Source organism: Hylobates moloch, unplaced genomic scaffold, assembly GCF_009828535.3.
Source record: "Hylobates moloch isolate HMO894 unplaced genomic scaffold, HMol_V3 SCAFFOLD_8, whole genome shotgun sequence".
Taxonomy (NCBI): Eukaryota; Metazoa; Chordata; class Mammalia; order Primates; family Hylobatidae; genus Hylobates; species Hylobates moloch.
In genome coordinates, this window is record NW_026652283.1 from 80,118,136 (window position 1) to 80,146,117 (window position 27,982).

Genomic DNA, 27,982 nt, shown 5'->3' on the forward strand with positions numbered 1-27,982 from the left:
CGATTGTTTAAGGCGACTGTTAATGACTACAGCACACCATTGAGTCTTGGTCCCAAGGCGCTGGTGCACATGGTACTTCCCGAAATCCCTGCAGGGCCGCTGGAACAGGAGCCCCGATCCCACGTTTGGGCAGCTGACTCACCTAAGGTCTCCAGCTGAAAGCGGAATGGCAGGGGTGAGAATGAGCAGACCTAAGTACCGGGCTTCTCGTACCTGGCCTGCATTTATTTAGGACCAGGATAACCTCGAAGGCCAGGCTCGGGTGCCCGATGGGTCGTGGGCTTGCTGTCTAACTCCCTGAGATCGGCGGGCTGAACAGAGCTTCGAAGTGTAGCGCCATCCTGAACAGAGGAAGGGGAGCCCGACGGCCGCGTAGCGGGCGGCAGGGCGGGAGGAAGTAGCAGCTGCTGCTCCCCGCCCACCCCTCTCGCGTGTGCCTCTCCGCTCCACTGTTCGCCGGTGAGCTAGGTGGCGCGAGAGGGGAGGGGAGGAAAGACAGCGGCTGCAGGAGCCGAAGGCCGCGGCTCGAGGTGGGGCAGGGGCGGGCACGCGAGCGTGCGTGCGTGGGCGCGGTCTATAGCACGCCGCGCGCGGGGCGGATGTCCGGGCCGGCTGGGCCGGGGCCGCGGACGAGATGGCGGAAGGTGGAGGCTGCTGTGAGCGACCGGATGCGGAGACTCAGAAGTCCGAGCTTGGAGCCTTAATGAGGACCACACTCCAACGCGGGGCGCAGTGGTGAGCTCCCGGCTCGCTCTTCCTCTGTGCAGAACCAGGGGCCGAGAAAAAGGGGCCTCCTTTTTCTCTGCTAGAGTAGGGGCTGGGCGGGGATGATATGTAGTGACCCTGGAAGAGTAGCCTGACACCTGCCCCTCAGGAGAAGAACTCCAGGATTAGCTCTGGGAAAGCGTAGGCGGGGCCTGAGGGTCGTCTCAGCTCATTTGGAGCCCTAGGGGGCGGGCCCGGCGGGGGCCAGGAGGAAGGATGTGGAGAAGGGGAATGTTGGTGGGGACCCTAAGGGTGGGGAGAGCCCTTTACCATGAGGACTCGCCGTGTGAACTTGGGCGAAGGTGTCACAGACCTGGATTCCTCACTGTTAAAACCAGGATAGCAATATTTGGCTCACCGCCCTCAGTGGGTTGAGGGGAAAATCAGAAGTAGATACTTTGTAACTTGTAAACTTCCAACAGATGTCAAGGTCAGAAGCTGAACAAATGTCTGAGAACCCCAGATTATTTTGGTAGCAAGTGTCAAAAATATTTGCGGCAGCAGTATCTTGGAGTGGGAGAGGAGGATAGCCTAGGTCCTGGAGCTAGATAGAAGATGAAGAGTCCAGAATTTAGAAGACCCAGGCTGAGTTATTAGGCATCTTAATAGATTGTTTAGTAGAGGGGACAATACTTTGTACTACTGGAGAGATTCCTGGGTGGTATTATTGTGTAGGAGTAGAAAAACTAAGGCTAGACTTTGCATTGAGTATGATTGAGTGTTACCCATCTTGTTTTGTTTTGTTTTGAGATGGAGTTTCACTCTTGTTGCCCAAGCTGGAGTGCAGTGGTGTGATCTTGGCTCATGGCAACCTCCGCCTCCCGGGTTCAAGCGATTCTCCTGCCTCAGCCTCCCGAGTAGCTGGGATTACAGGCTCACACCACCATGCCCAGCTAATTTTTTGTATTTTTAGTAGAGACCGGGTTTCATCATGTTGGGCAGGATGGTCTCAAACTCTTGACCTTATGATCCACCCGCCTCGGCCTCCCAAAGTGCTGGGATTACAGGTGGGAGCCACCGTGCCCGGCCCGAGTGTTACCCATCTTTAAGAAATCATTGTGGTGATGATCTGCAGAGGAATTGAGCGGGAGAATAGAAAAATTGGGGTTACGAGGAGTACAGATAACAGCTTATGTATTCACCTTGAGGTAAACAGTTTGTGAAAGGCAAGGTAAACAGAGGTACCTTTTTTGTGTTTTCTTTTCTTTTTCTTTTTTTTTTTTTTTGAGAAGGAATTTCGCTCTCGTTGCCCAGGCTGGAGTGCAATGGCGCGATGTCGGGTCACGGCAACCTCCCCCTCCCCGGTTCAAGCGATTCTCCTGCCTCAGCCTCCCCAGTAGCTAGGATTACAGGCATGCACCACCATGGCCGGCTAATTTTTTTTTATATTTTTAGTAGAGACGGGGTTTCTGCATTTTGGTCAGGCTGGTCTCAAATTCCTGACCTCAGGTGATCGCCCACCGTGGCCTCCCAAAGTGCTGGGATTACAGGCGGAAGCTACTGTGCCCAGCCTAGCAGAGGTACTTTTTAAGTTAACCTGTATAGGGTTCATAAAGAATACTCAGCAGAAGCAGAGGAAGTTTAAGATAGACTAAAATCATACAGTAAAATTGTATGGAAGGTATTGCTCAAGGGATTTGGAAGAAAAATAGCATTTTAGAGACGGATGTGTTTATGAATCCTTGTGACCTCTGGGAAGCTGCCTGACCTCCTCTCACATTTGTTGGTTATAAAATTTTAAGGATGCGGCCGGGCGCGGTGGCTCACGCTTGTAATCCCAGCACTTTGGGAGGCCGAGGCGGGCGGATCACGAGGTCAGGAGATCGAGACCACGGTGAAACCCCGTCTCTACTAAAAATACAAAAAATTAGCCGGGCGTGGTGGCAGGCGCCTGTAGTCCCAGCTACTCGGAGAGGCTGAGGCAGGAGAATGGCGTGAACCCGGGAGGCGGAGCTTGCAGTGAGCGGAGATCGCGCCACTGCACTCCAGCCTGGGTGAAAGAGCGAGACTCCATCTCAAAAAAAAAAAAAAAAAATTTTTAAGGATGCACCAATATAATTGTTGATGCTTTGTTGCTCCACAGAGATTCTGTTTAAATTGTAAAACAGCATAGTGATACTTTTTTTTTTTTTGAGACGAAGTCTCGCTGTGTCACCAGGCTGGAGTGCAGTGGCACGATCTCAGCTCACTGCAATCTCTGCCTCCCGGGTTCAAGCGATTCTCATGCTTCAGCCTCCCGAGTAGCTGGGATTATAGGCATGCACCACCATGCCCAGCTAATGTTTGTATTTTTAGTAGAGTTGGGGTTTCACCATGTTGGCCAGGATGGTCTCGATCTCCTAACCTCGTGATCCACCTGCCTCAGCCTCCCAAAGTGCTGGGATTACAGGCGTGAGCCACCGCTACCGGCCAGTGTAGTGATAATTTATGTTTTTTTTTTTTTTTTTTTGAGATGGAGTCTCGCTCTGTCACCCAGGCTGGAGTGCACTGGCGCGATCTCGGCTCACTGCAAGCTCCGCCTCCCGGGTTCACGCCATTCTCCTGCCTCAGCCTCCCGAGTAGCTGGGATTACAGGCGCCCGCCACCACGCCCGGCTAATTTTTTGTATTTTTAGTAGAGACGGGGTTTCACCGTGTTAGCCAGGATGGTCTCGATCTCCTGACCTCGTGATCCGCCCGCCTCGGCCTCCCAAAGTGCTGGGATTACAGGCTTGAGCCACCGCGCCCGGCCGTGTAGTGATAATTTAAAAATATAAACAGGTCTGGTGCAGTGGCTCATGCCTGTAATCCCAGCACTTTGGGAAGCTGAGGCAGGAGGATCACTTGAGGCCAGGAGTTCAAGCCCAGCCTGGGCAACATAGCAAGAGCTAGCCTCTACAAAATAAAAATAAAAAAATAAATTAGCCAGGCATGGTGGTATGTGCCTATAGTCACAGCTACTCAGAGGCTGAGGTAGGAGGATCACTTGAGCCCAGGAGTTTGAGGCTACAGAGAGCTATGATTGTGCCACTGCACCCTAGCCTGGGTGATCCTCTCTCTAAGGAAATAAATAGGTAAATAAAATACCACATTTGCTTACATTTAAGTAAAAAAGTGGTAAGTTGAATATGAAGCACAACTTAATGCTTTTTGACAAGATGAACATACCTAGGCACTATTATATGTACATGTGTATGTGTATATTTATATATGTACATGCATGTTATATACTTTTTTTTTTTTTTGACAGGGTTTTATTTCTGTCGCCCAGGCTAGAGTGCAATGGCGTGATCTCAGCTCGCTGCAACTTCTTTCTCCCCGGTGCAAGTGATTCTTGTGCCTCAGCCTCCTGAGCAGCTGGGACTGCAGGCATGTGCCACCACACTCGGCTAATTTTTGTATTTTTAGCAGAGACGGAGTTTGTTGCCCAGGCTGGTCTTGAACTCCTGAGCTCAAGTGACCATCCGCTTCAGCCTCTCAAAATGCTGGGATTACAGGTGTGAGCCACCGCACCTGGCCTTGTGTGTACATTTTTGGAACTCATTTGGTCCTTAAAGGAAAACTGAAGTGGGTGGTGTTTCTAACCCATTTTCAGAAAGAGCATTAGTTTAGTGCTGTTCATGTCAAGCAAAACAGTGTAACCAAACTGTCTGCCTGGACTGGGACCTCTGTAAAGATCATTATGAAATTAATGACTTGGGGCTGGGCGCGGTGGCTCATGCCTGTAATCCCAGCACTTTGGGAGGCCGAGGTGGGCAGATTACCTGAGGTCGGGAGTTTGAGACTGTCCTGACCAACATGGAGAAACCCTGTCTCTACTAAGGCTCATCCTGTAACCTACAGGAGACGGAGACGGGAGAACTTGAACCGGAGGCGGAGGTGACTGAGATCACACCATTGCCTCACCTGGTGACAAACGAAATCTGTCTCAAAAAAAAAAAAAATAAAGGACAGGCCGGTGGTCACCTTGTAACCACACTTTGGGAGGCCGAGGCGGGCGGATCACGAGGTCAGAGATCGAGACCACGGTGAAACCCTCTCTATAAAAAACAAAAAAATTACCGGCTGGTGGCGGTATCCTGCCCACGGAGAGGCTGAGGCAGGAAAGGAACGGAGGCGGACTTGCATGACCGAGATCTGCCAGAGCACAGCACTTTGGGAGGCCGAGGCGGGCGGATCACAAGGTCAGGAGATCGAGACCACGGTGAAACCCCGTCTCTACTAAAAATACAAAAAAATTAGCCGGGCGTGGTGGCGGGCGCCTGTAGTCCCAGCTACTCGGAGAGGCTGAGGCAGGAGAATGGCGTGAACCCGGGAGGCGGAGCTTGCAGTGAGCCGAGACTGCGCCACGGCACTCCAGCCTGGGCGACAGAGCGAGACTCCGTCTCAAAAAAAAAAAAAAAAAAAGAAGTTAATGACTTTTATGGGTAATTTTACCCATAAAAAGACTCCATTTAGGCTGAGTGTGGTAGCTTATGCATGTAATCCCAGCACTTTGGGAGGCCAAGGCAGGAGGATCACCTGAGATCAGGAGTTCAAGACCAGCCTGGCCAACATGGTGAAACCCCATCTCTACTAAAAATACAAAAAAATTAGCTGGGCCTGGTGGTGCATGCCTGTAATCCCAGCTACTTGGGAGGCTGGGGCAGGAGAATTGCTTGAACCCAGGAGGTGGAGGTTGTAGTGAGCCAAGATCATACCACTGCACTCCAGCCTGGGCAACAAGAGTGAAAACTCTGTCTCAAAAAAAAAAAGAGGCCGGGCGCAGTGGCTCATGCCTATAATCCCAGCACTTTGGTAGGCTGAAGTGGGCGGATCACCTGAGGTCAGGAGTTTGAGACCAGCCTGCCCAACATGGTGAAACCCCGTCTCTGCTAAAAATACAAAAATTAGCTGGGAGTGGTGATGGGCGCCTGTAATCCCAGTTAGTCAGGAGGCTGAGGCAGGAGAATCGCTTGAACCTGGGAGGCCGAGGTTGCAGTGAGCCAAGATTGTGCCACTATACTCCAGCCTGGGCGACAGAACAAGACTCTGTCTAAAAGAAAAAAAAAGAAAGACTCCATTTAAATAAGCATTTTGAAGCCACTTGTTTTCTTTCTTTTATTCACTCTTTGAACAATCATTTCACTTAATGGATGCATACCCTGGGCCGGACTCTCTGTGCCTTGTGAGGCCTGGGCCCTGCTCTTGCTCTTGTGACAGTGTTTTTTAGTGTGGATTGCATATGCCCCAAGTGGAAGGACCATAAAAAAGATTAAGGAAGCAGCTGCAGAAATTTATAATCTCAGCTTTTCTGCTACAGTAAATTTTTGTCTCTCTCTAGGTATCTTATTGACAGCCGGTGGTTCAAGCAGTGGAAGAAGTATGTGGGCTTTGACAGCTGGGACATGTACAACGTGGGTGAACATAACCTATTTCCTGGCCCAATAGACAACTCTGGGTTATTTTCAGGTATAGTAAATGTTACTTTTCTAGCTAAACATTCACCTGGGCAGTGGCCTGATGTTATGTGCATCTGTAACATGGATGTTGTGAACTTTCCTAGTGTGAGGAGATAGAAACAAGTATCCTCATTTTGCATCTATAGCAGAAGTCTTTGCAAACCCTTAATGAGAAGTTAAGCTACTTTTTTCCCTTAAATTAACTGCATCTGATAAGAGCATGCTTCTAACATTTTAGCTTTCTCTCTTTGCAAATTAGTTCTGCTAGCTATTTCACATTTTAAGTTAGTATATGGCATGGAAAGAAATAGGATGTCATTTTGAAATTGTATCTAAAATTTAAGAACCAGAATTTTTTGTTACCTTTGCAGTGGAACAAATTGTAAACCTGTGAACTTTCATCAAGAATTCCTGTGATGGCTGTTTTTATCATATAACTAGTGTGAGGAGAGGTTGAAGGTCAGTAGACAGAGTTATGACTATAGTCAGCTCCCAATGGGAACTGTGGGAAAAGCGACATGTAACACATTAGAGCTTTGCTTGCACTTGTACATGCACTGAGATGACAGAGTCAGCTTTTCCCAGGCTTTCTTCTGCCTGACTTCAGACCTCTTTAAAGTCATGATAGAGGTGATCTATCATGGGTGTCAAAAATCAGGGCAGTGCCAGGAGTGGTGTCTCACGCCTGTAATCTCAGCACTTTGGGAGGCCGAGGCAGGTGGATCACCTGAGGTCCGGAGTTCGAGACCAGCCTGGCCAACATGGTGAAACCCCGTCTCTACCACGTTGGCTAGGATGGCCTTGAGCTCCTGGGCTCAAACTATCTTCCTGCCTCAGCCTCCTTAGTCAGTGAGACTACAGTGTTCTACCACTCTCAGCTGTTTTTTAAGTTTTTTGCTAGAGACGGGGTCTTGCTATGTTGCCCAGGCTAGCTGAACTCCTGGCCTCAAGCCATCCTCCCACCTTGGCTTCCCAGAGTGTTGGTGTGAGCCACTGTGCCTGGCCTAACTTGGATATTTTTAAAAATGAGCAGTGCTTCAGCTCAGACCTTGTTTTAGGAGAGGTCTACATGGTATAAACAATATCATTTACTTTGTTTCCTGAAATAGGTCAGATGGTGGCACTATGCCACGAAGTTGCCCTAAGGAATCATTTCATAATGTTCACATTTTGTTCTTTTTCTTATTTTTATGAAATGGAGAATTCTTAAGGTTTTAAATTCAGGCATACTTTGGCTTATTGTGCTTTGCTTTATTATATGTTGCAGATACTGCATTTTTAGCAAATTTTGTAGGTATTTGGCAACCCTGCCTTGACAATCTGTCAGTTCCATTTTTACAACAGCATGTGCTCACTTCATGTCTCTGTTACCACATTTTGGTAATTCTCAAAATACTTCAAAGTTTTTCATTATTATTTGTTATGGTGATCAGTGATCAGGGAGCTTTCTTTTTTTTGAGATGGAGTTTTGCTCTTGTTTTCCAGGCAGGAGTGCAGTGGCACGATCTTGGCTCATGGCAACCTCCGCCTCTTGGGTTCAAGTGATTCTCCTGCCTCAGCCTCCCGAGTAGCTAGGATTACAGGCATGTGCCACCACACCCGGCTAATTTTGTATTTTTAGTAGAGACGGGGTTTCTCCATGTTGGTCAGGCTGGTCTTGAACTCCCGACCTCAGCCTCCCAAAGTGCTGGGATTACAGGCGTGAGCCACTGTGCCCAGCCAACAGGGATCTTTCATGTTGCTATTGTAATTGTTTTGGGGCATCGTGAAGGGAGCCCATGTAAGACAGTGTACTTAATTGGTAATTATTGTGTGTATTCTCGCTGCTTCACCAACCAGCCATTCCATCTCTCTTTCTTTCCTCAGGCTTTGCTATTGCCTGAGACACAATGACATTGAAATTAGGTCACTTACTAACCCTAACAACGTCTTCTAAATGTTCAAGTGAAAAGGAGAATTGCATGTCTCTCACTTCAAATCAAAGCTAGAAATGATTTGAGTTTGGTTAAGGAAGCTGAAATAGGTTGTAAGCTAGGCCTCTTGTGCCATATAGCTAGCCAAATTGTGAATGTAAATGTAAACCTCCTGGACTTAAGTGATCCTTCCACCTCAGCCGCCTGAGTAGCTAGGACTACAGGTGCTTGCCAGCATTCCTGGCTTATTTTTATATGGTTTTTTTTTTTTTTTTTGGTAGAGATGGAGTTTTGTCATGTTGCCTGGGAGATGGAGGAACCCAGGAAATGGTGATTTCAGTGAGCTGAGATTGCGCCACTGCACTCCAGCTTGGGCGACAGAAGTGAGACTCCATCTCAAAAAAAAGAAAAAGTGCTACTCTAGTGAACACATGAATTATAAGAGCCTGAAACAGTCTTATTGCTGATATGGAGAAAGTTGTTTATTCATTTATTTTTTTTTTGAGACAAGGGGCCACGTTGTCTCAAGAAAAAAAAAGGTAGCTAACCTTGACCTTCCCAGGCTCAGGTGATCCTCCCACCTCAGCCTCCTGAGTAACTGGATGGGCCCCACCACACCCGACTAATTATTGTATTTTTTGCAGAGATTTTTTTGTAGGTTTTGTCATGTTGTTCAGGTTGATTTTGAATTCCTGGGCTCAAGCAATCCTCCATCCTTGACGTCCCAGAGTGCTGGGATTACAGGTGTGAGTCACTGCGCCCGGACTAAACAACAGGTTTTATTTTATTTTATTTTATTTTTATTTATTATTATTATTTTTTTGAGACAGAGTCTCACCATGGGGTTTCACCATGTTGGCCAGGCTGGTCTCAAACTCCTGACCTTAAGTGATCTGCCTGCCTTGGCCTCTCAAAGTGCTGGGATTACAGGCCACTGTGCCTGGCCTAAACAACAGATTTTAAATGTAGACAAAACACCCTTCTATTGGGAAGATGCCATCTACCTCTTTGCTGCTAGAGGGGAAAAGTCAGTGCCTGGGTTCAGAGCCTTTTTTTTTTTTTTTTTTGAGACAGGGTCTTGCCCTGTCACCCAGGCTGTAGTGTGTGATCACAGCTCACTGCAGCCTTAACCTCCTGGGCTCAAGTGATCCTCCCACCTCAGCGTCCTGAGTAGCTAGGACTATAGTTGCTTGCCACCATGCCTGGCTGATTTTTATATGTTTGTTTGTTTGTTTTCTGTAAGACAGAGTCTCACTCTGTCGTCCAGGCTGGAGTGCAATGGCACGATCTTGGCTCACTGCAACCTCCACCTCCCAGGTTCAAGTGATTCTCCTGCCTCAGCTTCCCAAGTAGCTGGGATTACAGGCACCTGCCACCACACTCAGCTAATTTTTTTTGGTATTTTTAGTAAAGACGGGGGTTTCAGCACGTTGGCCAGCCTGATCTCGAACTCCTGACCTCAGGTGATCCACCCGCCTTGACCTCCCAAAGTGCTGGAATTACAGGCATGAGCCACCGCGCCCAGCTTTGTATTTTTTTTTTTTTTTCTTTGTAGAGATGGGATTTTGCCGGCCGGGCGCGGTGGCTCACGCTTGTAATCCCAGCACTTTGGGAGGCCGAGGCGGGCGGATCACAAGGTCAGGAGATCGAGACCACAGTGAAACCCCGTCTCTACCAAAAATACAAAAAAAAAAATTAGCCGGGCGTGGTGGCGGGCGCCTGTAGTCCCAGCTACTCGGAGAGGCTGAGGCAGGAGAATGGCGTGAACCCAGGAGGCGGAGCTTGCAGTGAGCCGAGATCGCGCCACTGCACTCCAGCCTGGGCGACAGAGCGAGACTCCGTCTCAAAAAAAAAAAAAAAAGAGATGGGATTTTGCCATGTTGCCTGGGCTGGTCTCCAACTCCTGGGCTCAAGTGATCTGTCTGCCTTGACTTCTCAAAGTGCTGGGATTATAGGCATGAGCCACTCTGTCCGGCCAGATTCAGAGCCTTGAAGGACAGGCTGACTCTCTTCTTAAGGGATACTGCAGATGGTGACTTTAGTTTGAAGCCAATGCTCATTTATCCTTCCAAAAATCCCAAGGCCCTTAAGAATTATGCTAAATCTGTTCTGCCTGTGCCCTACACAGCAACAACAAAGCCTGCATGATAGCATATTTATTTACAGCACGGTATACCAAATATTTTTGTTTTTATTTTATTTTTCTGGGACAGAGTCTCACTGTGTCACCCAGGCTGGAATGCAGTGGCGCAATCTCGGCTCACTGCAACCTCTGCTTCCCGGGTTCAAGTTATTCTCATGGCTCAGCCTCCCAAGTAGCTGAGATTACAGACATGCACCACCAGGTCTGGCTAATTTTTGTGCTTTTAGTAGAGATGGGGTTTCGCCATGTTGGCCAGGCTGGTCTCAAGTTCCTGGCCTCAAGCGATCCACCCCCCTTGACCTCCCTAAGTGCTGGGATTACAGGCATGAGCCACCACAACAAGTTTACCGATTTTTTTTTTTTTTTTTTTGAGTCAGAGTTTTGCTCTTTTGCCCAGGCTGGAGTGCAATGGTGTGATCTTGGTTCACCACAACCTCTGCCTCCCAGGTTCAAGCGATTTTCCTGCCTCAGCCTCGTGAGTAGCTGGGATTATAGGCATGCGCCACCACGCCCAGCTAATTTTGTTTTTTTAGTAGAGACGGGGTTTCTCCTTGTTGGTCAGGCTGGTCTCGAACTCTCGACCTCAGGTAATCTGCCCACGACGGCCTCCCCAAGTGCTGGGAGTACAGGCATGAGCCACCACACCCGGCCTCCCAATATTTTTTTTTTTTTTTGAGACGGAGTCTCGCTCTGTCATCCAGGCTGGAGTGCAGTGGCATGATCTCGGCTCACTGCAAGCTCTGCCTCCAGGTTCATGCGATTCTCCTGCCTCAGCCTCCCGAGTAGCTGGGACCACAGGCGCCTGGTGCCTGCCATCACGCCCAGCTAATTTTTTTGTATTTTTTTTTTTGAGACGGAGTCTCGCTCTGTCACCCAGGCACCCAGGCTGGAGTGCAGTGGCGCAATCTCGGCTCACTGCAAGCTCCGCCTCCCGGGGTCACGCCATTCTCCTGCCTCAGCCTCTCCGAGTAGCTGGGACTACAGGCACCTGCCACCACGCCTGGCTAATTTTTTGCATTTTTAGTAGAGACAGGGTTTCACCGTGGTCTCGATCTCCTGACCTCGTGATCCACCCGCCTCGGCCTCCCAAAGTGCTGGGATTACAAGCGTGAGCCACCACGCCCGGCCTAATTTTTGTGTATTTTTAGTAGAGACGGGTTTTCACCTTGTTGGCCAGGATGGTCTCGATCTCCTGACCTCGTGATCCACCCATCTCGGCCTCCCAAAGTGCTGGGATTACAGGTGTGAGCCACCGCACCTGGCCTCCGGCCTCCAGCCTCCCAATATTTTTAGCTCAGTGTTGAGACCTACTGCTCAGAAAAAGCACTGAGCTAATCTTATCAAAATGTTACTGCTGCCGGGTGCAGTGGCTTACACCTGTAATCCCAGCACTTTGGGAGGCCAAGGTGGGCGGATCATGAGGTCAGGAGTTTGAGACCATCCTGGCTAACACGGTGAAACCCCGTCTCTATTAAAAATACAAAAACAAAATTAGCCGGGTGTGGTGGCGGGTGCCTGTAGTCCCAGCTTCTCAGGAGGCTGAGGTGGGAGAATAGCATGAACTCAAGAGGTGGAGCTTGCAGTGAGCCGAGATCGCGCCACTGCACTCCAGCCTGGGATCGCGCCACTGCACTCCAGCCTGGGGGACACAGCGAGACTCTGTCTCAAAAAAAAAAAAAAAGTTACTGCTCCATTGCAATGTACCTAGTTACCCAAGAGCTCTGATGGAGATGCATGAGGAGATTAATGTTGTTTCATGCCTACTAAAAACATCCATTCTGCAGCCTGTGAGTCAAGAAGTAATTTCAACTTTTTTTTTTTTTTTTTTTTGAGACAGAGTCTCACTCTCTTGCCCAGACTGGAGTGCAGTGGCTCAATCTTGGCCCCCTGCAACCTCTCCCTCCCAGGTTCAAGCAATTTTCCTGCCTCCTCCTCCCAGTTTCAAGTGATTCTCCTGCCTCAGCCTCCTGAGTAGCTGGGATACAGGTGCCCGTCCCTCCATCCGGCTAATTTTTGTATTTTTAGTAGAGGCTGGGTTTCACCATGTTGGCCAGGCTGGTCTCAAACTTCTGACCTCAAGTGATCCTCCCACCTCAGCGTGCCGAAATGCTGGGTTTACAGGCCTAAGCCACCGTGCCTGATTTGATTTCAACTTTCAAGTCTTATTATTTAAGAAATATATTTTATAAGACTATCTGCCATAGACAGTGATTCTCCTGAAGGATCTGGGCAAATTAAATTGAAAACCTTTTGGAAAGGATTTACCATTCTAGATGCCATTAAGAATATTCATGATTCCGCTGGGCGTGGTGGCTCACACTTGTAATCCCAGCACTTTGGGAGGCCGAGGCGGGCAGATCACGAGGTCAGGAGATCGAGACCACGGTGAAACCCCGTCTCTACTAAAAATACAAAAAAAATTAGCCGGGCGTGGTGGTGGGCGCCTGTAGTCCCAGCTACTCGGAGAGGCTGAGGCAGGAAAATGGCGTGAACCTGGGAGGCGGAGCTTGCAGTGAGCTGAGATTGCGCCACTGCACTCCAGCCTGGGCGACAGAGCGAGACTCCGTCTCAAAAAAAAAAAAAGAATATTCATGATTCCACCTGGTGCAGTGGCTTATACCTATAATCCCAGCACTTTGGCAGGCTGAAGTGGGTGGATCCTTTGAACCCAGGAGTTGGAGACTAGGGTGGGCAACTTGGCAAAACCCTATCCCTATAAAAAGTACGAAAATTAGCTAGGCCTGGTGGCATGCACTTGTAGTTCTAGCTACTTGGGAGACTAAGGCAGGAGCATTGCTTGAGTCTGGGAGGTCGAAGCTGCAGTGAGCTGTAATCATGCCACTGCACTCCAGCCTGGGTGATAGAGTAAGGCCTGCCACTCCCACCTGCCCACACACACGCACAAAAATATTCATGATTCATGGGAGGAGGTCGAAATCAACATTAATAGAAGTCTGGAAGAAGTTCATTCCAACACTTACGGATGACTTCAAGGAGCTCAAGACATCAGTTGGGGGAGTAACAGCAAAAGTGGAAATAGCAAGAGAACTAGAACTAGAAGTGAAGCTTGAAGATGTGACTGAATTGCTTATTTTTTATTTTTATTTTTATTTTTTTTGAGATGGAGTCTCCCTCTGTCACCCAGGCTGGAGTGCAGTGGCGCCAATCTCGGCTCACTGCAACCTCCGCCTCCTGGGTTCAAGCAATTCTCCTGCCTCAGCCTCCCAAGTAGCTGGGCTACAGGTGTGCACCACCATGCCCGGCTAATTTTTGTATTTGTAGTAGAGACGGGGTTTCACTACGCTGGCCAGGCTGGTCTTGAACTCCTGACCTCATGATCTGCCCACCTCGGCCTCCGAAAGTGCTGGGATTACAGGCGTGAGCCACTGCGCCTGGCCTATTTTTAATTTTAATTTTTATTTATTTTGAGACAGAGTCTTGCTCTGTCACCCAGGCTGGAGTACAGTGGGGTGATCTCAGCTCACTGCAGTCTCCACCTCCTGGGTTCAAGCAATTCTTATGCCTCAGCCTCCCGAGTAGCTGGGACTACAGGCACGCATCACCACGCCCAGCTAATTTTTGTATTTTTTTTGTCGCTTTTTCGGAGACGGAGTCTCGCTCTGTCACCCAGGCTGGAGTGCAGTGGCGCAACCTCGGCTCACTGCAAGCTCCGCCTCCCGGGTTCACGCCATTCTCCTGCCTCAGCCTCTCCAAGTAGCTGGGACTACAGGCGCCCGCCACCACGCCCGGCTAATTTTTTTGTATTTTTAGTAGAGACGGGGTTTCACCGTGGTCTCGATCTCCTGACCTCGTGATCCGCCCGCCTCGGCCTCCCAAAGTGCTGGGATTACAAGCGTGAGCCACCGCGCCCGGCAATTTTTGTATTTTTACTAGAAACGAGGTTTCACCATGTTGGCCAGGCTGATCTTGAATTCCTGACCTCAAGTGATCCGCCTGCCTCAGCCTCCCAAAGTGCTGGAATTACAGGCATGAGACAACATGCCCGGCCTGAATTGCTTTAATCTTGTGATAAAACTTGAATGGCTGAGGAGTTGCTTCTTATGGGTGAGCAAAGAAAATGGTTTCTTGAGATGGAATCTACGTCTGGTGAAGATGTTATGAGCATTGTGGAAATGACAACAAAGGAACCCTGCCCTGAAAAAGGCGTGTAAACCAGTCGGAGGGATGGTAGGAAACCCTAACCACCTCATGTATGATTTATTTATTTTTGAGATGGAGTCTCGCTCTTTCACCAGGCTGGAGTGCAGTGGCGCAATCTCGGCTCACTGCAACCTCTGCCTCCCGAGTTCAAGCAATTCTCCTGCCTCAGCCTCCCGAGTAGCTGGGACTACAGGCGCCCGCCACCACGCCCAGCTAATTTTTGTATTTTTAGTAGAGATGGGGTTTCACCACGTTGGCCAGGATGGTCTTGATCCCTTAACTTCATGATCTGCCCGCCTCGGCCTCCCAAAGTGCTGGGATTACAGGCGTGAGTCACCGTGCCCGGCCAATTTTTTTTTTTTTAACATTGTTTTGCCTTGAGTTACAGGTGAGTTGCACCATGGGGTGTACATTTTACTTTTACAATTTCATGGCCTCATTGATCATCGGGAGAACAGTGGCTTCCACTGTTCTCTGAGTGGCTGTTGATGGGCATAGCCTTGGCAGGGAAACTCCCATCGTGAGAGGTGATCAGTCTTCCCTTCTTTCTTTGAGCAAGTGTGTTTCAGACCATGGGTGATCAGTTCTGACTCCCAGTACTGTTGCCTGTCTGGTGGGTGTAAGATGAATGTTTAGCATGTTGCATATGTTCTCTCTCCGCTCCACAGGGGATTATGCAGCTGGGCTTTGATTTAGAGTGTTTAAAGCTAAAAATGCTAATTGACTGTTGATTAAATGAATTTAACTTCAGTGCCTTATTTAGTTTCTTAAGAAATCTTTCAGAGGAAGACAATATCTGACTTTAATGTGTTATCACTAAGAATATTTTGGCTGGGTGCAGTTGCTCACACCTGTAATCCCAGCACTTTGGGAGGCTGAGATGGGTGGATCACCTGAGGTCAGGAGTTTGAGACCAGCCTGGCCAAGATGGTGAAACCCCATCTCTACTAAAAATATAAAAATTAGCCGGGCGCAGTGTCAGGCGCCTGTAATCCGTTACTTGGGAGGCTGAGGCAGGAGAATTGCTTGAACTCGGGAGGTGGAGGTTGCAGTGAGCCAAGATCGCTGCACTCTAGCCTGCGCAACAGAGCAAGACTCCATCTCAAAAAAAAAAAAAAAAAAGAATATTTTGACATCCGCGCGTGGTGGCTCACTCCTGTAATCCCAGCACTTTGGGAAGCTGAGGTGGGTGGATCACCTGAGGTCAGGAGTTTGAGACCAGCCTGGCCAACCTGGTGAAACCCTATCTCTATTAAAAATACAAAAATTAGGCCGGGTGCAGTGGCTTACGCCTGTAATCCCAGCACTTTGGGAGGCCAAGGTGGGTGGATCATGAGGTCAGGAGATCAAGACCATCCTGGCTAACACGGTGAAACCCCGTCTCTACTAAAAATAGGAAAAATTAGTCGGGCGTGGTGGCACGTGCCTGTAGTCCCAGCTACTCTTGAGGCCGAGGCAGGAGAATTACTTGAACCCAGGAGGCAGAGGTTGCAGTGAGCTGAGATCATGCCACTGTACCCCAACCTGGGTGACAGAGCAAGACTCTGTCTCAAAACAAAACAAAACAAAACAAAAAAGACAAAAAGAAAAATTAGCCAGGCATGGTGGCAGGCGCCTTTAGTCCCAGCTACTCGAGAGAATGGTTTGAACCTGGGAGGTGGAGGTTGCAGTGAGCCGAGATTATGCCACTGCACTCCAGCCTGGGCAACAGAGTGAGATTCCACCTCAAACAAATATATATATATATGCAGATAAATATTCATAATGAACAATTTTTATTGTGGAATCTGGAAGCCCTTTGTAAATTGGAGTTTTTTCTTTTTTTTTTTTGAGATGGAATCTCACTCTGTCGCCCAGGCTGGAGTGCAGTGGGGTGATCTCGACTCACTGCAAGCTCTGCCTCCCAGGTTCGTGCCATTCTCCTGCCTCAGCCTCCTGAGTAGCTGGGATTACAGGCCCACACCACCACACCCAGCTACGTTTTGTATTTTTAGTAAAGATGGGGTTTCACCATGTTGGCCAGGCTGCTGTCAAACTCCTGACCTCGTGATCCGCCCACCTCGGCCTCCCAAAGTGCTGGGATTACAGGTGTGAGCCACCACGCCCAGCCTGGAGTTTTTCTTTTTTATCCTCTTCTCTCCCTCCAGTTATAGAAGAAATACAAATTGCTCATAAAATGTTCATGGATAAAGACAAAACATGGATAAAGACAAAAGTCTGCTCTGTATAATGACCAGTGACAGAATTTTGGAATTTCATACCTGTTTCTTTCTGTAAATAATTTTCTTATTTCTGAAAAGTATATGGAAATCATGTAAAACCATCATTTCTGGGGCAAAGAGCAGTGACTTATGTGCTGTTTTCCTTTTTTAGATCCTGAGAGTCAGACCTTGAAAGAACACTTAATTGATGAATTGGACTACGTATTGGTCCCCACCGAGGCCTGGAATAAACTACTAAACTGGTATGGCTGTGTAGAAGGCCAGCAACCCATCGTCAGAAAAGTGAGTTATGTGAATTGTCCCACCTGCTGGTCACTATCTGCAGGTGCTTTCTGTTGGACACTGACTAGTGTTTGCTAGGAAAATGAGCATACCTCAGTGGTTGAATAGTGGTGCTTGAGGCCTTGTTTCTGGATCTCTTTTTTTTTTTTTTTTGAGATGGGTCTTGCTCTTGTCGCCCAGGCTGGAGTGCAACGGCACGATCTCGGCTCACTGCAGCCTCTGCCTCCCGGGTTCAAGTGATTTTCCTGCCTCAGCCTCCTGAGTAGCCGGGATTACAGGCGCCTGCCACTACGCCCGGCCAATTTTTGTATTTTTAGTAGAGACAGGGTTTCACCATGTTGGCCAGTCTGGTCTCGAACTCCTGACCTTGTGATCCGCCCGACTCGGCCTCCCAAAGTGGTGGGATTACAGGCATGAGCCACCACGCCCGGCCTGTTTCTGGTTCTCTTTAGGAAATTGTGGTTGTGAGCGAAGTTGCTCACCCAGGATATTATCATGAGTGGCCTCTAAACATCAGAGCTGCCCAGTGGCTTGGAATGTGCCCAGCAGTGCTATGAGAGCACTTTCTGGAAAATTCTATGAGAGAGTTCACCGGGGGCATATGGACATATAGTTAATGTCCTGCATCTTGTTTATCTTAAAAAACCTTTATGATACTGCTTTTCCCTCTATGCTTAAGAGTCTTTGAGCCAGGCGCAGTGGCTCACACCTGTAATCCCAGCACTTTGGGAGGCTGAGGCTGGCGGATCATGAGGTCAGGAGATCAAGACCATCCTGGCCAACATGGTGAAACCTCGTCTCTACTAAAAATACAAAAATTAACTGGGCGTGGTGGCACATGCCTGTAGTCCCAGCTACTCGGGAGGCTGAGGCAGGAGAATTGCTTGAACCCAGGAGGCGGAGGTTGCAGCTTGAACCCAGGAGGCGGAGGTTGCAGTAAGCCAAGATCACCCCACTGTACTCCAGCCTGGCAACAGAGCGAGACTCCATTGCAAAAAAAAATAAAGAGTCTTTGATCAGGCCGTGCACGGTGGCTCATGCCTGTAATCCCAGCACTTTGGGAGGCCGAGGCAGGCGGATCACGAGGTCAAGAGATGGAGACCATCCTGGCCAACATGGTGAAATCCTGTCTCTACTAAAAATACAAAAATTCATTGGGCGTGGTGGTGGGCCCACTGCACTCCAGCAGCCACTGCACTCCAGGCTGCTGACAGAGGAAGACTCCGTCTCAAAAACAAAAAACAAAAAACAGTGAAGAATAGGCTTCTCTCTAATATCATCAAGATACTCTTGGTCTTAGTGGGTAGAAAAAAAATATATATATATATATATTTTTTTGCGGGGTACAGAGTCTTGTTCTGTCGACCAGGCTGGAGTACAGTGGAGCAATCTTGGTTCACTGCAGCCTCTGCCTCCTGGGTTCAAGCGATTCCCCTGTCTCAGCCTACTGAGTAGTTGGGATTACAGGCACATGCCACCATGCCTGGCTAATTTTTGTATTTTTCGTAGAAATGGGGTTTCACCATGTTGGTCAGGCTGGTCTTGAATTCCTGACCTCAAATGATCCACCCACCTCAGCCTCCCAGAGTGTTGAGATTACAGGCATGAGCCACCACACCTAGCCAGAAAAAATATTTTTAAACTCTTTGTCCAGGCACTGGTAGCTTTAAAAATCTGTTCTTTCGATTCCTTGATCAGTAAAGGAAATGGATTATCATGAGTTTTCTGCTTTTTGCTTCTGATAAGATATGCTACATCCAAGACTGCCCAGCTGCAAAACCGCTATGCCCTCACCCCTGCCTCTTGTTCATAGGTCGTGGAGCATGGCCTATTTGTCAAGCACTGCAAAGTCGAGGTGTATTTGCTGGAACTGAAGCTCTGTGAGAACAGTGACCCCACCAATGTGCTGAGTTGCCATTTCAGCAAGGCAGACACCATTGGTAAGAGGCTGGGCTGGGGTCCCTGGTATGTGGTGAGAGAGTGTAGGACATTGTGGCTGATGGGAGGGAAGAGGGCATTATTTTATATTCCCTCTTTAGATTTGTTACCCAACTCATCTCGAGCTGTAGTTGCCATTCCTGACCTGGGAGCCTATTCCCCCCAGGAATTCTTATGGAGAGAACACTGGGCCTGCTCCTTGCCCATTTGTCTATGATAACGAAGATAAGGAAATGTAGATCCAAAGAAGTTTAAGAATGACTTATTTAAAAATCTCAGCAAGGTTTACAGTGAGCTACAATCCCACCACTGCACTGCAGCCTGGGCATCAGAGCAAGATCCTGTCTCTTAAAAAACAAATTGCAGCCAGAAAATGGCAGAGCTAGCTTTTGAAGCCATATCTGAGTTAACTCCAAAGATAAGCTTTCTCACTTTCTATGTTGCTTTTGCGCTATAAATGAGAGACACACGTTAGAGAAGAAGCATAGGGAGACTTTCCAGGCATATGAGTGCAAGAGGCCACCCATGGGAGATGATTGATTTTAAGAGTTATCAGGGGGTTGATCCAGAGCACCTGTGAGCATCTGACAAGAAAGAGGATGAGCATTAGTTTGCCATGGCTGTCTTTAGCCTTGCATGTGGACAAAGCCCCAAGTAATATTTCTGCCTGTTCGTAGCAACCATCGAGAAAGAGATGCGGAAGCTGTTCAACATCCCTGCGGAGCGTGAAACACGGCTCTGGAACAAATACATGAGCAACACCTATGAGCAGTTGAGCAAGCTAGACAACACTGTCCAGGATGCTGGGCTATACCAGGGTCAGGTAGGAGGGCCCAGGCCATTCCCCAGCAGGTAGCTCTGCCCAGGGTGTGTGGCCAGATACTTTCTTCTAAGCATGTTGGAAGCGCGGTGGTTTGAACTCGCCTCATTTGGTTTCCCCTTTCACTCAGGTGCTAGTAATTGAGCCTCAAAATGAAGATGGCACATGGCCCAGGCAGACCTTGCAGTCAAAGTAAGTGAATTTCTTCTCCCTTGTCGTAGGCTCACATGTGCAAAAGAGACAGTCTTTACTAAGGCAGTACTTGTACTAAGAAAAATTGTTCTGATTCAGATGAACAACGCCTATTTTGTATATCCAGAGTTCATGCTTCTGGATGAAGACCCTGGCTTTTGGTAGCAGGGCAGCATCTAAGGGAAGCCTGTCAGGATATCTCAGCAAGGTGGCGAGCCTCTCCTCGTGGAGAATGAGAAAAGGAGGAAGAGATCTGAGGGATCAAGTCTAAGGTTGCTGCTCTACCAAGAGGTTGCTTTGTTTTTGTCATGCTTTTATTTTCTCCACCTGTAGTTAGAGGCCTTGATGGATAAGAGGAAAGCTAAGGCATGGGGTTTTATATGACTTAAAAGTGATAGTTGAGGCCTGAGCACGGTGGCTCATGCCTGTAATCTCAGCACGTTGACAGACCGTGGGAGGTGGCTCACCTGAGGCCAGGAGTTCGAGACCAGCCTGGCCAACATGGTAAAACCCTGTCTCTACTAAAAATACAAAAATTAGCCAGGCATGGTGGCAGGTACCTGTAATCTCAGCTACTCGGGAGGCTGAGGCTCGAGAGTTGCTTGAATCCAGAAGGTGAAGGTTGCAGTGAGCTGAGATCGCACCATTATACTCCAGCCTAGGTGACAGTGCAAGACTCTGACCACCCCCCCACCCCGCAAAAAAAAAAAAAAAGGTGATAGCTTGATTCCACCTGTTTCTGCCCAGTGGCCTGTTACTCATTGTTGCCCTGGGAGCTTGCTGGGTGAATTGTTCATCTACAAAACTTGGACTAAAGACACATCTGTCTCAAGAGATATTCATGTGGTATGTGGAACTGTGCATGTTCTTAGGGAGATAAAGAAGTGATGAATTTTCCTTATGGTATAAGTTTTGGAAATTATATCTGTGTTCCAGGAGTTATGGGAACAATGTTGCGCTCTGTCCTTTTCCCTCTGTTAGGCCTTGGACTGTGACCATTACATAGTAGTGGGCTCCTAGGTCATTTGAGAACGATGAAAACTACGAGTTCTTAAGAGAAGAAACGTTAGACCCCCTGAAGTCCAGTCATGGACTCCAGTTTAAGAAACCCTGGTTGCCAGTTGTTGACAAGGTGAATAAAATAGCTGTGGCAGGCATAGCTGTGCTCATCTTCACCCTGAGATATCCATATCCTAATTCCCAGAATCTGTTTCAGAATCTGTCACTATGTCAGGTGACATGGCAAAAGGGACTTTGCAGATGGGATTAAGCACAATGGTGAGTGCCTGTAGTCCCAGCTACCTGACAGGCTGAGGTGGGTGCATTGCTTGAGTCCAGGAGTTTGAGGCTGCAGTGAGCTATGATTCTGCCATTGTACTCCAGCCTGGGCGACAGCAAGACCCCATCTCTATTTTTTTTTTTTTTTTTTAAAAGGCCAGGTGTGGTGGCTCACGCCTGTAATCCCAGCACTTTGGGAAGCCGAGGTGGGCGGATCACCTGAGGTTGGGAGTTTGAGACCAGCCTGACCAACATGGAGAAACCCCGTCTCTACTAAAAATGCAAAATTAGCCGGGCATGGTGGTGCATATCTGTAATTTCAGCTACTTGGGAGGCTGAGGCAGGAGAATCGCTTGAACTGGGGAGGCGGAGGTTGCAGGGAGCTGAGATTGCACCATTGCACTCCAGCCTGGGGAACAAGAGCGAAACTCCATCTCAAAAAAAAAAAAAAAAGTCTGTTCACCAGTGAGTGAAGACAAGCTATAAGCCATACAGTGAGAGAAGAGATTTGTAATCCATGTCTGACAAGTTGTGTCCAGAATTTTTTTCTTTTTTTTTTTTTCCCTGTGATGGAGTCTTACTCTGTTGCCAAGGCTGTAGTGCAATGGTGCGATCTCAGCTCACTGCAACCCCCACCTCCTGGGTTCAAGTGACTGATGCCTCAGCCTCCCAAGCAGCTGGGACTACAAGCGCCCACCACCATGCCCAGCTAATTTTTGTATTTTTAGTAGAGACAGGGTTTTACCACGTTGGCCAGGCTGGTCTTGAACTCCTGGCCTGTAGTTATCTGCCTGCCTCAGCCTCCCAAAGTGCTGGGATTACAGGTGTGAGCCACCACACCTGGTCGTATATCCAGAGTTGCAAAGAAACTCCTACTAGTCAATACGAAAAAGTCAGGCAACACTAGTAAAAAAAGAGGCGAATATGTAGAATTATATGCACATTCTGCTACTCAACAATCCTGTTGTTAGACGTATAACCAATAGAAATATATCCCATGTTCTCTTAAATACATAGTTCAGGATGTTTGTGCTAGCACTGCTTGTCATAGTTACAAACTGGAGCTAACCCAAATGTCCACCAAAAGTAAATGGATAAACTGCAGTAAGTGTAAGCACACAATGAAATTCTGTACAGCTTTGCACAACAATGATGAGTCTAATGAAAAATGATGAATGAGAGAAGGTGGAAACAAAGCAGGGCATAATGATTCTGTTGACATAAAACTTTATAACAGGCAAAATTAACCTTGGGGATTCATGGTCAGGACTGGTTAGTGTTGGGAAGAATTGCGACTGAATTGTGAGAAGGACACCTAGGGGTCTGGGGGTGTCCTGTTTCTTGGTCAGGGTACTGGTTACATGGATGTATCACTTGGTGCAAATTTCTTGATTTTATACACTCAGGAGTTTTGTTTTTTTGTTTTTTTATAGACAGAGCCTTGCTCTGTAGCCCAGGCTGGAGTGCAGTGGCATGATCTCGGCTCACTGTAACCTCCGCCTCCTGGGTTCAAGCAATTCTTGTGCCTCAGCCTCCCGAGTAGCTGGGATTACAGGTGCACGCCACCCATGCACAGCCAATTTTTGTATTTTTAGTAGAGACGGGGTTTCACCATGTTGGCCAGGCTGGTCTCGAACTTCTAGCCTCAAGTGATCCACCTGCCTCGGCCTCCCAAAGTGCTGGCATTACAGGCGTGAGCCACTGCGCCCAGCCAAAAAAAAAATCAATAATAGGCCAGGTGCAGTGGCTGGCCAACATACTGAAACCCCATCTCTTAAAAAATAGAAGAAAATTAGCCAGGTGCAGTGGCACATGCCTGTAATCGTAGCTACTGGGGAGGCTGAGGCATGAGAATGGTGGTGGGGATTGCAGTGAGCCTAGATCGTGCCACTGCACTCCAACTTGGGTGATAGAGTGAGACTCTGTCTCAGGAAAAGAAAAAAAAATAGATACAATAATAATCAAGGTTTAAGAAAGCAACTAATATCTATAATATTCCAGAGATAAATTCTGGGTAATTCCAACACAGGTGAGGGGGCAGGAATTAGTATAGAGCAGAGAGAGATGAGAATGTCCAGAACTACTATTCTTGGGGATGAGAAAGGTGAACAATCGTAAGTTTATGTAATTTATGGGGAAAAATAAAAATAGAGGTCCTAATAAGTTAATGGAACAACTAATAGAAATGGAAAATTGAATGTATAACTTTGAAACATGCTATGTTAGTTAGGAAAGGCCTGCTGGCAGGTAAGAACAATCTGCGAATTAGCATATTAAGCAAGATGGAGGCTTACATCTTTCTGAAAAGAATTTCTGATGTAGGCAGTCAATCCATTGCTGATGTAGCAGCTCCATGGCAATATTAAACCCAGCTGACCTACCCCTTCCTTTTTAGGACATCTCTCAGATATCATACATCAAACCTTCCTTTGTATCTCATTGGCTAATCGTATGACAATACCTGGCTTTCAGGAAGGCTGGGATGTACTGTATAGCAGGACTGCATCACGTCCAGCTAAAAATTGGGGTTCTCAAACTAAGGAAGGAGGGAAAATAGCTATCAGGAGGCGACTAGCAAACTGCCACACCTGCAAAAGGAAAATTAATGGAAGGCAAGAATGAAAGGGGAAAAAAAACTAAGAAGTATGATAATTAGAAAACATGTTAGAACATGTGGAAAAAGGGGAAAAAAAAAGAAAAACTGAAATAAGGAGGCTGAATTAAATTCAGTTAAGTCTAATAACAGCATTAGAATCACTGTAGATGAGTTAAATTTACCAACCTAAAGACAAACTCTCAGATCAGACTTTAAAAGACAAACCACACCAGGGATACAGTGGTGTGTGCCTATAGTCCTAGCTACTCAGAAGGCTGAGGAAGCTTGCTTGAGCCCAGGAGTTTGAAGTTACCGTGAGCCATGATTGCATCATTGCACTCCAGCCTGGGCAACAGAGTGAGACCCTGTCTCTTTCTTTTTTTTTTTTTTTTTTTTTTATTTGAGATGGAGTTTCACTCTTGTTGCCCAGGCCGGTGTGCAATGGCACGATCTTGGCTCACCGCAACCTCTGCTTCCCGGGTTCAAGCAATTCTCCTTCCTCAGCCTCCCGAGTAGCTGGGATTACAAGCATGCGCCACCACGCCCGGATAATTTTGTATTTTTAGTAGAGATGGGGTTTCTCCATGTTGGTCAGGCTGGAGACCCTGTCTCTTGGAAAAAAAGAGTCAGGCGTGGTGGCTCATACCTGTAATCCCGCATTTTGGAAAGCTGAAGTGGGAGGATTGCTTGAGGATAGGAGTTTGAGACCAGCCTGGTCAACATAGCAAGACTCCTGTCTCTACAAAAAAATTTTTAAAAATTAGCTGGGCATGGTAGCTTGTGCCTGCAGTTCCAGCTACTTGGGAGGCTGAGGTGGGAGGATCCCTTGAGCACAGGAGTTTGAGGCTGCAGTGAGCTATAATTGTGCACTGCACTGCAGCCTGGGTGACAGAGCAAGAGCTTGTCTCAAAACACAAGAAAACAAAACAAGGCTGGGCGCAGTGGCTTATGGCCTGTAATCCCACTTTGGGAGGCAGAGGTGGGTGGATCACTTGAGGTCAGGAGTTCAAGACCAGCCTGGTGAACATAGCGAGACCCCCTATCTACTAAAAATACAAAAAATTAGCCAGGAGTGGTGGCGTGCACCTGTAATCCCAGCTACTTGGGAGGCTGAGGCAGGAGAATCGCTTGAACTCAGGAGGCGGAGGTTGTAGTGAGCTAAGATGGCACCATTGCACTCCAGCCTGTGTGACAGAGAAGACTCCATCTCAGAAAACAAACAAACAAACAAAAAACATGTTTAGTAATACATTGTGTGTCAAAGACACAGAGAAGTTGAAATTGAGGGAATGGAAATAGTGGCTTACGCCTGTAATCCCAGCACTTTGGGAGGCCAAGGCAGGCAGATCACCAGGTCAAGAGATCAAGACCATCCTGGGCCAACATGGTGAAACCCCGTCTCTACTAAAAACACAAAAAAATTAGCTGGGTGTGATGGCATGCTCCTGTAGTCCCAGCTACTCGGGAGGCTGAGGCAGGAGAATCTCTTGAACTCGGGAGGTGGAGGTTACAGTCAGCCAAGATCGCGCCACTGCACTCCAGCCTGGGTGACAGAGCAAGACTCCATCTCAAAAAATAACAAGAAAACATACTTCAAGGGAATATGTCATTGAAGGAAGGTCACTAGTTGGCTTAATAACTTTTTTAAAACCTACCAATAGAGTCAGTTTTATATATTTCTTTTTTTTTTTTTTTTTTTTTTTTTTTTTTTTTTTTTTTTTTTGAGACGAAGTCTTGCTCTGTCACCCAAGCAGGAGTGCAGTGGCGCGATCCCTCCCAAGGTGGTGGAATTACAGGTGTGAGCCACCATGCCTGGCCAATATATTTCTATTTATTTATTTATCCCTCAACAGTTCTTCCTCCAATTTTATATATTTCTTGGCAGAGGATAGTAAATGTTTCCATGGATGGATTCCTTGGTGGTGGTGGTGATTGTTTATTTTTTTTTTTTTGAGGTGGAGTCTTGCTCTATCGCCCAGGCTGGAGTGCAGTGGCATGATCTCGGCTCACTGCAACCTCTGCCTCTCAGGTTCAAGCGATTCTCCTGCCTCAGCCTCCCGAGTAGCTGGGATTACAGGTTCATGCCGCCACGCCCGGCTAATTTTTAGTAGAGACGGGATTTCACCACGTTGGCCAGGCTGGTCTCGAACTCCTGACCTCAGGTGATCCACCCACCTTGGCGTCCCAGAGTGCTGGGATTACAGGTGTGAGCCACCACACCTGGCCGGTTGTTTATATTTAACTGTCTTTTTTTCACTAACGAGGACCACCTTGTAAATTCTGGGCATTTTCAGAGTTTTCTCTTCCATGTGAATTGCTCCAGCTAACTTAATATTAGTTTCTCAAGGGTTTCGGTAGACCTGGCTTTGTCTCTTTCCATCTGTTTCTCTCTTTCACTTTAATGTCACTTGCCTGAGGTCTATAAAGGCCCTTTAAGGTTGCCAGCCCAGAGCCAGAAGAGATTGGTGTCCCTGAAGTTAAGAAAGCCACCTTTTACCTACAGATGGTGTTCACAGTGTTGGTGTGGAGTCACAGCTTGACTTTTGGGAAGGCAGCAAGTATTCTGACTGTTAAGAGTTTATTGTGGCTGGACACTGGTAGCTCATGCCTGTAATCCCAGCAGTTTGAGAGGCTGACGTGGGAAGTTTGCTTGAACCCAGGAGTTTGAGACCATCCTAGGCAACATAATGTGACCCTGTCTCTTAAAAAAATAAAACTAGGTTGGGCATAGTGGCTCATGCCTATAATCCCAGCACTCTGGGAGGCCGAGGCAGGCGGATCACCTAAGGTCAGGAGTTCAAGACCCGTCTGGCCAACATGGTGAAACCCTGTGTCTACTAAAAATGCAAAAATTAGCCAGGCGTGGTGGTGTGTGCCTGTAATCCCAGCTACCTGGGAGCCTGAGGCAAGAGAATCGCTTAAACCCAGGAGGCAGAGGTTGCAGTGAGCTGAGACTTCACCATTGCACTCCAGCCTGGGCAACAAGAGTGAAACTCCATCTCAGGCCGGGTGCCGTGGCTCACACCTGTAATCCCAGCACTTTGGGAGGCCGAGGCGGGCGGATCACGAGGTCAGGAGATCGAGACCATCCTGGCTAACACAGTGAAACCCCGTCTCTACTAAAAATACAAAAAAATTAGCTGGGCGTGGTGGCGGTCGCCTGTAGTCCCAGCTACTGGGGAGGCTGAGGCAGGAGAATGGCGTGAACCCCAGGGGGCAGATCCTGCAGTGGGCCGAGATCGTGCCACTGCACTCCAGCCTGGTTGACAGCGAGACTCTGTCTCAAAACAAAACAAAACAGAAAAAGAGTGAAACTCCATCTCAAAAAAAAAATTGGGGGCCCTAGGAGATGTTGACCCAGCAGGGCGTGGCGCTGCAGAACTACGACAGCAAGCTGGTCAAATGCATAGAGGAGCTATGCCAGAAGCAGGAGGAGCTGTGCCAGCAGATCCAGCAGGAGGAGGACGAGAAACAGCGGCTGCAGAATGAGGTGAGGCAGCTGACAGAGAAGCTGGCCTGCGTCAACGAGAAGCTGGCCCGCGTCAATGAGAACCTGGCACGCAAGATTGCCTCTCGCAGTAAGTTCTACCAGACCATCGTGGAGATGGAGGCCACCTACCTCAAGATGCTGGAGAGCTCCCAGACTTTGCTCAGTGTCCTGAAGAGGGAAGCTGGGAACCTGACCAAGGCTACAGCCTCAGACCAGAAAAGTAGCGGTGGCAGGGACAGCTGACCAGACCATGGGCAGGGCCTGCCTCTGTGCGCCCCTCAACTCAGCCCCAGCAAGTCTGTCCACAGAGTGTCTTCCTCATGGCAGCAGCTGCCTTCTTTCACTGTCTCAAGTGCTAAGAGGGGCAGCTGCCAACCTCCACTGGCATCAGTGACAAGCCCGGGGCACAGCCTGTGGGTCCTGGCTTCGTGCTCACACAGGCTATGGGGATGGTGGGCTCTAGGTCAGCTCTGCAAGGGGCCTGTCTCTGTGGCACCCACACTCCTGGGCTGCCACGGAGGCCCTAGTCTGAGCACCACGGGGGTCCCCTCAGCCAGCAGAGGCCCAGGGCAGGGGGCAGGGGTTCTCCTTCATCCCAGAACCCAAACCTCAGAGCTCACCCCTGTGGCCTGTGACTGTCAGTAAAGATTATCTTTGTAAAATAAATAAATGATTGAATGAATGAATAAAAAATAAATTAGCCAGGCTTGATGGCTCATGCCTATAATTCTAGCACTTTGGGAGGCTGAGGTGGGCAGATCAC

At 48.2% G+C, this 27,982-nt stretch overlaps 2 protein-coding genes across 11 annotated transcripts in view; both read left to right on the plus strand.

Annotated features, from left to right (window-relative positions):
• The first annotated feature begins 597 nt into the window (after nucleotides 1–597).
• The window catches only part of USP4 (ubiquitin specific peptidase 4), a 64,946-nt gene continuing 37,561 nt past the window's right edge, over nucleotides 598–27,982 (plus strand). For all 10 annotated transcript variants that reach the window (XM_058442242.1, XM_032161513.3, XM_058442244.1 and 7 more), the window contains exons 1-6: nucleotides 598–735; nucleotides 6,067–6,194; nucleotides 16,775–16,905; nucleotides 18,719–18,845; nucleotides 19,521–19,666; nucleotides 19,794–19,855. In XM_058442242.1, coding sequence (XP_058298225.1) covers nucleotides 635–735; nucleotides 6,067–6,194; nucleotides 16,775–16,905; nucleotides 18,719–18,845; nucleotides 19,521–19,666; nucleotides 19,794–19,855 — 695 coding nt within the window. In that variant the 5' untranslated portion in view covers nucleotides 598–634. The remainder of the gene's footprint in view (nucleotides 736–6,066; nucleotides 6,195–16,774; nucleotides 16,906–18,718; nucleotides 18,846–19,520; nucleotides 19,667–19,793; nucleotides 19,856–27,982) is intronic.
• On the plus strand, nucleotides 26,816–27,919 carry LOC116473480 (microtubule nucleation factor SSNA1). Its single transcript, XM_032161568.2, has one exon. The coding sequence runs from the start codon at nucleotides 27,079–27,081 to the stop codon at nucleotides 27,460–27,462; it is 384 nt and encodes a 127-aa protein (XP_032017459.1). The 5' UTR covers nucleotides 26,816–27,078; the 3' UTR covers nucleotides 27,463–27,919.

Excerpts from the sequence above, each read along its gene's own strand:
- LOC116473480 (XM_032161568.2), top strand. The coding sequence starts at position 27,079 with ATGTTGACCCAGCAGGGCGTGGCGCTGCAGAACTACGACAGCAAGCTG.